This window comes from Medicago truncatula, chromosome 2 (assembly GCF_003473485.1).
Source record: "Medicago truncatula cultivar Jemalong A17 chromosome 2, MtrunA17r5.0-ANR, whole genome shotgun sequence".
In the NCBI taxonomy this organism is placed as follows: Eukaryota; Viridiplantae; Streptophyta; class Magnoliopsida; order Fabales; family Fabaceae; genus Medicago; species Medicago truncatula.
This window is the reverse complement of record NC_053043.1, coordinates 45,726,698-45,735,877: the sequence shown is the minus strand read 5'-3', so window position 1 is coordinate 45,735,877 and position 9,180 is coordinate 45,726,698. Positions and strand designations below refer to the sequence as shown.

Here is a 9,180-nt window from a genome sequence, read left to right as displayed (position 1 = left end):
TTTGATCGAGTCACAATCGAAACAATTACATTTTATTATTAATCAATCAATTAGTTTTAGTTAAAGTCTGCATAACAAGTTCGTGTACTTAGTTACCCAATAGATATATGTATAGGTATTAAAGTTGCTATCCATGATGAACATTATATTAGCCTATCAAAGTTTCATTATTTAGATGTATATATTTGTTAAGCTAAGAAAGCTTTGTATAAAAGTTGCACTTCTGTAACCCAAATGGACAAACAAAATTAGAAAAAACTTACATAACAAAAATTACTAACTAACAATTTGTCTATCCAAAAGAAAATCAACTTTGATTCAGCACTCCCAAGAACTGGATATGAGCTCATAAATGTCTTCCAATGATATAGGTGATGAGAAATTAATCATCTTTGCTTCAGGGCATTTTGACCTAAGAACAATTTCTTTATTTTACTAGATGGTAACACATAGATGCTTATAAATATTACAATTTGTCTAAAAATTGACTGATACTCAAGTTTTTGCGAGCATATCCAAAATTCAAAAGAATCAAAATTGATACGTGTAGTCATTAAACTTACGTATTCCTTCAAAATCATCAACAAGCCTAGCTCCAGGTATGGTCGCAATGCTATAAGATAATAATATTTCACTTATTTCAGTAGTTTAATACTTTCCAGAAATGCAAGCAAAAAACAAACACAAAGATAAACCTTTGCGCCACTCCTACATAAAGTTGTATTTATTGACAATGTAGAGTCAAGAAGACATTTAGGCCTTTTCATGTTGTTAAGCATTATATCAAGGCAAATGCTAGATTATCGCCAACATTTCAAAACTATATACTGTTCAATACATCCCTAGCAAAAGTTTCTAGGAAGATGTTTGTTTCATAATTCATAATAAAGCCTACCGACAATCCACCCATCCAACTAGGTGACACAGAGATGGTAATCAAAAGTACAAGCAAAATAGAGAGACAGATATCACGTGCCATACATAGACGAGAAACATAGCTGTAAGTGGCGACGATAGCAGGGCAAGATACCAGCTATACTCCACAACTAAATATAAGATCTAAATCATTTGATAAAATCTAATCACAGTTCATCTTCATATAACAGTAGGTTGTAGCTGCAAGACACAGGAAAATACTTTCGACTAAACAACCATAAGTAATCTCATGATAACAAAAAGAAAATAAATATGGACATTTTTCCGTATTATATGAACATAACCGATTTTATAAGTTATACCACTTGAAGCAAAAAAAATATGGAAGTTGTGGCTCATGTATAAAAGCTTAGAACAATAATATATATATATAATATACATCCCAATGACAATTACTAACTAACCTCAGAATATCTGAAAGAATACAGATTGTTGAAGGGAACCAGTTGTACCAACTTGTCTGCTTTCACTAGAAGATGAGCAAAAATTTATGGATAGTATGTCATGTCATATCCCATACAATTGTAAAAGGCGTACTATCAACTGAAAATCAGTGCCCTGCCATTTCCAAATTAAACAGAGCATTTTGGCCTGCATGTATTTCATAAAAATTTCAAAATTGGTAAGTCAAGGTTTGAGCTTTAATATACTTAGACAATCAAAGAAAACCATAAAAATAGCGTAAGTAGAAATTACACATTTCTCAGCAATGCTTCGAACAATGACTAAATTACAGGAGGGTGTGCTCTTAACACTAGGTGTAAGTATTCACTTATACCATCTAATAGTTTTTTACAGAACAAACTATTAACCAGTTCAACTGTTGAATCATGTGATTATCTTAATCATGCATATTGCATACCTATTTTCAGATAATTTAGTACATTCTATGTATATAATATAATCATAAATATTTACTTATATTATGAGTTAAATGGTTCGATTACGTAATAACAACTAAATTCTAAATTTATGAAATTTCACAGACCAGATCTACTTCTTGGAGCTTTCAATCCCATGGTTGATTTAATAAAACTTAACACTCATAAAAAGTTATTGAAGTGTTTACTCATGTATGCAAAAAGAACATCTAAAACCCATAGTTGTCACATTTAACATAGTCAACCAGAATAAGTACTTTTTCTCCGTGAATTCATGCTTATAATCTATACAGAACAACTAGTTGTGAATGTCCACCCATTACATACGCTACGGCTTTTATCTTTCCAAATAATTTTTGTACCCACTTAAATGCTCCTAAAAGCAAAAAAGCTCAGCGACAAACCTTGGCAGTGTATAGTGCTTATTTCTGGCCCTTTCATCTCTATCCCATCATTGTCAAGTAAAACAATCCCCGATGAAGTAATGTGAAAAGGGAAAGCCAACGGGGGTGACATTGGAGATTTTGCCAACTTAATAAACCTTTTACCTGCAAGAAATTGATCATCCGAAATTCAAATGTGTTATGCAAGCACAATCATTTATCGCAATAATTTTATAGTGATTGACACATTGGCATTTTGCATAGGAATACCATGTTAAATAGTATAATTGAGCTAAGTTATATACTTAGTTGTGTTAATTACACCTGAGTGTTTTTAGGTTGGCTTTTTACATATTATACTACACTTGTTCTTGACCCAAGCCCCTAGTGTGTATTTGGTTTTGGTTGACATTTAGGAAAAATCACTTTGTCCTGCCCAAGTTTGGTAAGATTGAAATTACGAGTTTTGTACCCAAAATGAGCTAATCCAAATATACCCGAAAAACCCAACAAAATAACAAACAAAAAAGTTTTTTTTTTCCATTAGATAGGATGGGCTAAATGATCAAGAGATGTCATAAAAAATCTGGGTATAAGGTCATTATTCAGACTTTCATTTGTAAATTATAATATCATGTGCTACATTCCTGTCTCTCTTTTACCCTTTACATCTAAATGCTAAATTTTCAAACTTCAAACACTAGCACGTTTTTAGCCAAAATTGATAAGAGTTTTAACCAAGAAGGGAGACATTTGTTAAAACCGTTCCACATTAAATTCTTATTCTAAAAGAATGTTCAATTATTTAACAATTGATATTAATTTCTGGTTTCACACTTTTTTGTGTTCAAACAATTTTTTTTTTAAAATAACAAGGTGGAAGACTCCAACCACCCTAGAACTTGTTATTAAGTAAATTATAACATTTATCTATGAAGTCAGTATCATGAGTTCACTCTACAACCTAAACCCAAATCGCCACCCACTCCAACTATTTGAGTCAAGTGGCATGTACAGAAACTTGTTACAGAAGAATGCATTTAAAATCAAGAAGGCAGCTGCAAATTAATCAACCTGATTTGGATTCAAGTACAAGACGGATGGTCACAGCATGAGCCCAATTAATTCCCAAAGCAGCAACAAGATGAGAATCAAACGTCACAGGAATGTCTCCTTTTGTAGAGCGGCTTTGTGCTGCTTAACATGCCCAATGATATGTTAAACCCTAGTTAAAGCTATCTGAAAATAATTTGTTCATCATACCTTGAAAGGAATACATGAGAGATTCATCACCAACATGAGATCTTACTTGATTTGTCAATACAATTGGAATGCGTGAAAATTCAGCAAGTGACCTGAACTGGTTCAATATCAGAACTTCCTTCAAGAAGAAACATGTAATTTCACTTCATAAAATCTCACAAGTGGTTCTTACTTGATGAAAGAAACGTGCCAACCCAATGCTTGTTGCCTGGAAGCCCCACAATCATGTTCACTGAATAGAAAAAGTGACCAATTTATATGCATCATGAGACATTATGAGTAGGAGTATAGCACGAGAATGATAAGCCGCAACATTCAATTAGGAGGGAGGGTCCCAATTTTTGAATTAGTTACAACAGTTACAGTGTTTCAAAACAACTAACCAACTATTAGTTGAGATGATTAGCCGAGCAGGGAAAAGAAGACAAGTGTAATCATTATTGCAGAGAGTCCAGGTCTATAGAATACCAAGGGTTCTACTGTTCATTGTACTTCTGCACTAACCTAGCTGGAAGAGATGACGAAGAACCTCACCCAACTGATGATGCCTTGAAGAACCATGCAGGGAGGAAGGCATTGAAATAATGAAATTCAGTCATAGTAAAGATGCACATTATGTTGGACGCAGAAAGGGATAGTTTCTAACTGGATGAGCATTGAAGAAAATGTTATTCCTTTACTCTTGAAGGGACTACGTTTCTTTCAAGGTTGAGGAAGTAAATCAGCAGAAACGGACGCAGCAAAGATGAGTTGTTGGTTGAATTGAGAAGGAACTTTCTCAAGGCTCAAGACCAATTGAGAGACAAGCAAACAACAAGAGGAAAGGAGTGAGACCAAGTATTGAGTATTTCCGAAGCCGCAGCTTTACATCTAAAAACCCCGATGAAAGTTCCCATTGTTATGGGCCTTATCAGAGAGGGTTGGACAGGTTTTATACAGGTTATAAAATTACCTCATCACAGCAGAACGCACTCAGCTTTTCAACTCTCCTTGTTGAAGAAAGCCTTGGGTCCAGATCAGAGGGGCCAACCTCTGCCGTCTGCCCCCAATGCTATCAAATAAAACAGGAGTTGAAGACACAACTCGTAGAAGTGGTTGACATAAAGAAAAATTCTGCAGGTGAATTCGAGGTGTTGATCAAATGGCTTCGCTCACCGGATTGGGAGACTGGTTGAGAACCTGTGGCCAGCACTTTTGGTTAGTTGTTCTGTTATACTGTAACTGTTTTCTTTAACTCAGAAACTGGAATCCTCTGCTCTCCTATTTCTCATCACATACACCATCCTAATTGGACGCAGCTCCTTTTCAAAGAATAATTATAACTTTGAAGCGGGCGTCTTTGACTACATTCTTCACAAACATTGCCAAAAAGTTTAGCTCACCCTAAAACAAGAGCAGCCATGCTATCAATGATGAGCAACTTCACTTGTTGCTGGAGGAGTGATACTTTGATCCGTTGCAAACTGGCAATGTTAACACATTATGTCATACAGTTATCTTATATAAACTTAGAATGAGAAAGCAGAGCAAAATAGGACTTGAGGCAGATTCTATATGCATAATCAGCAGCATGTTACACGCAGATCGGTTAAGAGTGTCGTGAATCAGAAACAGACTTCAAAACTAAAAGAAACACAATTGGCATATCCAGTCTAAGGTTTTAAAAAAATGTTTGTGACCGCAATTTAGACCACAACATCAAGATGCTTTGTGTCTTCACAACCACGGTTGAGGCTACATCAGCCAAATAATTTAAAACTTTGGTCAAGTCCACTTCTTAACTACTGATCAACGTTTGTATTCTTTCAGACTAGGGACAAGATGGTCTTGACAGAGTACGTGTCATGTAGCATGTTGAGATCTCAAAACACACCCTCATGCCCAGAACTGGTTATCTAGAGCATTAGAGGGTCTTAATACACCTTCTCACACCTAGAACTGGACATCTGGAGCGTAGACAAAATATTAGTGGTCCAATAACAGTGTCCAAGATAAGCTCCGATACAATCTTAGAATTAAGACTAGGCCTAACTCAACCCTGAAAGCAAGGTAAATTACCGAGGATTTCCCAAACCTTATACTGTAAGGACTAATTCAATCATATTTATAGTCGATCTGGAATCTCAACAATTCCATTCTGTTATGAAAGTGAAATATGACATAACATATCAGTCTGAATGAGATTTAGGCTAAAGGCAACTATCTCAACACATCATCACATGACTACAATAGTTAATAACCATTGAATCCTGTACAACATCAAAACAACTTGTTTTCTATCTTTTCCTTATTTTCTAAAGAGCAAAAATATTGATTTATCATTTTGTGTTTTGCATTACTTTTGTTCTTTCCTTCTGAAATAAAGCTTTGATATTTTTTATGGCCATCTTCTAGTGCCCGCTAGGTAGTGAATCGCGGCAATTAGCGGCGCGAGCACGGTGGTGCTTAGTGGTTAAACCAAAGGGCATTAGTTTCCTCTACAGCTATACATAACTTCATTGTACAAGAACAAGCATCAGTAAGTTCTCGTCTTTTAACCCATTAATATGGTACCTAATTCTCATGTAGGTCTCACGTATTGTTACATTAATTTTGTGTGCCATGGTTTCTGTTGCTAAGAATAGCTACAATTAAGTCATATGAAGATTCTCACCTCTCAGCAAATTCAGAAAGTGATGTAGGACGTAAGATTAGGATTCTACCAGCCATCTGTGACATGTCAAGTAAAAAGAATCCTTGTCAAGTTCTTAATTCTCAAATATTATCAAGTTCAGATGAGCCGGAAAACCTATACAATGAAAGACACTGAAAAAGCAAAGGAAAAGCAATCTACACACCTCCTGTGCCATTCCTTTCTTGTGAAATATTTCAGGAAAACTCTTTGTTCCAATCTCTATCAATCTAGGAAAAAAGTAAAATCACTAATAGAAGATACTACAATGTCTTTTAAAAGAAATAAAAATATTAGACAGTAAACAAATAGTATTATTATGATTGAATTCGCTCAAAGCAACAATGCAATGCACGTGTGCTTTAACTACCTTTTTGAACTAAATTTGGATTCAACGTCAATATATATCACTCGACCATCTAAGCCTCCATAATTTACCGGCAACGAAGCAAGCAATGAAAGCTTCAAGCAAAACTGCAATATAATAACCACCCGTCATGATAAATGGTTAATGAAAACATTCTCAAACATTACCATAATCCAAGGGCCTGTCTGGATTTACTTATTTGAACTTATCTACTTGTATAAGCACTTGCGACACTGTTTGAGAGAACTTATGAAAACAACTTATGACAAATTCATAAATTGTTTTCAGCTTATTTCCTTAAGCTTGTCCGGATAACTTATGAAAACAGCTTATAGATTATACAAAAAGTTTGACTTTATTTTATTTTGTGTTATAGAAATATCTTATTCATAAGCTGCAAAATAAGTTGTTTATCCAAACAAGACCATCAGAAAAGCATCCAGATAAGAACCTTCAAGTGTTAAATGTTACAAAGCCAATAATAATTCACCTGTGTTTTGCCAATTCCTGGTGGACCAACTAATTCCGTCACAACACCAAACGGTATACCACCGCATAAGGCTTCATCCAACCCTTTCAATTGAGTAGGAAGATGACCGGCCAAGCTCTCATTTCGTACTCGTTGCTCCATCAAAAGCAACGCCTATCACATTATTATCACAAGATTCAGTAACTCAGCAAAAAAAACTAATGTATGAAAACCTAAAATGAAAGTCAAACATGTTGACTTCAGTAGTAATTTAAATTTAAATAAATCACATAATTGAATGTAATCACATGTGTCAGTGTCTGTGTATGTGCAAGACAGTGACGCCTTCGATCAAAAGTGTGGGTGTTACAAAGTGAATATATATTACATACAGTTTGGCAAGGAGGACAAACGAGTTCACTGATGTGCGCCATTGCGGATGTTACTTCTGACATACCAACATCTAACAACTCCATCAATTCAAATTCAGTGAGAGATAATGCATCCTGCAATTTTTCAAAAAGGCGTTACTAATTAGGTCATGTAAAATTGAAAGGGGAAAAGGAAATAGTGAGGATACCTTGGCGGTGATGATGTTGCGAGCGGTGAAGATGTTAGCGATGGATTTGGGTAAACCTAATTGGTTGATGAGTTTGTTCGCCATCTTGCGTTTCTGTCCTCTGAACCAACTCTCTTTGTTGTTTCCCGCCAAAACCATACACGCTTTGTTTTTGGTGCAAAAATGATGAGCACTTTAAACACCACATATAAGTACATTTGTTAAACCCTTAAAAGAAAAAAGTACTTTTGTTATAAAGTTCGTTCGTTAAGACTTAAAATCTGTCATGAGTCTTGGTGATTTCACAAGAAAAAATGATGAGTACTACATGGGAACTTCTACGGTACACTAACAAAGTAAGGTGTACCGATACTTCTGCTTTATAATTTTATAAAGGCTAAATTGCACTTTTGGACCTCTATTTTTTCAAAATTTGCGGTTATGGACCCCTAACTAATTTAAATATAAAACAACCCCCTATGTTTTGATTCTTTGGCAGTTTTGGACCCCCAGTCCATTGTTGACTCGGTCAACGCTGACGTGGCACCCTAAGTGAGGTGCCACGTATCAATTTTTATTTTATTTTTTTTGCCTTGGGGGTCCAAAACTGCCAAAGAATCAAAACATAGGGGGCTGTTTTGTATTTAAATTAGTTAGGGGTCCATAACCGCAACTTTTGGAAAGATAGGGACCCAAAAGTGCAATTAAGCCTTTTATAAATTAACGATCATTTTTTATGTAACAAATAGCTATTTTTTAATATTTATATTTTATAGAACATTATTTCATAAGAAAAAACATCATTTCATTGTTTATAAGAATTATAGTAATTTTTTTTACATATTATCATAAAAAATAATTAATGTTCTCGATTATGAGTGATAAAAATTCAAAAAATAATAATTTTATTTTGTTGACATTTTTTATGAATAAGATTTAGTTATTATAATTATAAATGATAAAAAATAATATTTTTCTTCTAAAAAAACAACTTATTTAACTATTAATTTAAAGAGTGGGTGTACCGATACACTCAAATATATTGGGTGTACCATAAAATTTGCCCAAATATATATATTATTGGCTTAAATGCACTTTTTGTAGCCTTATTTAAAAAATTGAAGTTTTTCTCCTCTTATTTTAAAAATCAACTTTTTTGTCCCTCTATTAAATTTTTTTACTCTATTTCTCTCCCATCAAAGTTCTCTCATCGGTTTTCTTCAAATTGGGGGTTGGGTTAGCTCAAAGATTTAAAGTTCAAGTCTTAACAAGGAGAAAAAAACACTATTAACATTATCACTTTGAGAAAAAGAAAAAAAAAAAGTATTCTTCAAACTCTTAAACAATGTCTAAGAACATGGGTTAAAAAGTTAATAAAAAAAATCATTTTTTTAATTCATGCTAACATTTGTCAAAATAATAAATAAATTATTTTCTTATATATTGCGTCAAAAAAATTATTATTTTCTTACCTTTTTTGGTACAATTATCTAACGACACTTATTAGCATTTTTTAAACTCTCTTAAAAAAATCTCCTTTAGAAAAATCAAATAGTATAATTTCATATATATAACCTAGTAGTTAGATATGGAGAAGTGTGGAGAATATGGAAAAATCTCCTTTAAAACAATCCCTTTTAAATATGGAGAA

The 9,180-nt window shown here is 33.8% G+C and overlaps 1 protein-coding gene across 5 annotated transcripts; it reads right to left on the bottom strand.

Annotated features, from left to right (window-relative positions):
• Window positions 1-237: 237 nt before the first annotated feature.
• On the bottom strand, window positions 238-7,729 carry LOC11419094 (DNA repair protein RAD51 homolog 2). 5 transcript variants are annotated; one of them, XM_039830814.1, is made up of 14 exons: window positions 7,551-7,727; window positions 7,363-7,476; window positions 6,992-7,144; window positions 6,505-6,608; window positions 6,301-6,364; window positions 6,117-6,172; window positions 4,846-4,926; window positions 3,636-3,695; window positions 3,464-3,555; window positions 3,275-3,394; window positions 2,222-2,365; window positions 1,341-1,527; window positions 564-613; window positions 238-412 (listed from the first exon to the last, which is right to left on the bottom strand). In XM_039830814.1, the coding sequence occupies exons 1-12, from the start codon at window positions 7,686-7,688 to the stop codon at window positions 1,487-1,489; spliced, it is 1,167 nt and encodes a 388-aa protein (XP_039686748.1). In that variant the 5' UTR covers window positions 7,689-7,727; the 3' UTR covers window positions 238-412; window positions 564-613; window positions 1,341-1,486. The 5 variants fall into 5 exon arrangements, with proteins under 5 accessions (XP_039686748.1, XP_039686747.1, XP_039686750.1 ...); XM_039830813.1 differs by having other exon boundaries at window positions 238-613; XM_039830816.1 differs by lacking the exon at window positions 564-613.
• Between the last annotated feature and the right edge of the window lie 1,451 nt (window positions 7,730-9,180).

What these genes read in the sequence shown, in the direction of transcription:
- LOC11419094 (XM_039830813.1), bottom strand. Translation starts at nt 7,688, where the DNA reads ATGGTTTTGGCGGGAAACAACAAAGAGAGTTGGTTCAGAGGACAGAAA. An exon ending in AGAAAGGAATGGCACAGGAG is followed by an intron (nt 6,173 to 6,300) that starts GTGTGTAGATTG and finishes GACATGTCACAG; the next exon opens with ATGGCTGGTAGAATCCTAAT. An exon ending in TGGCACGTTTCTTTCATCAA is followed by an intron (nt 3,556 to 3,635) that starts GTAAGAACCACT and finishes GAACCAGTTCAG; the next exon opens with GTCACTTGCTGAATTTTCAC.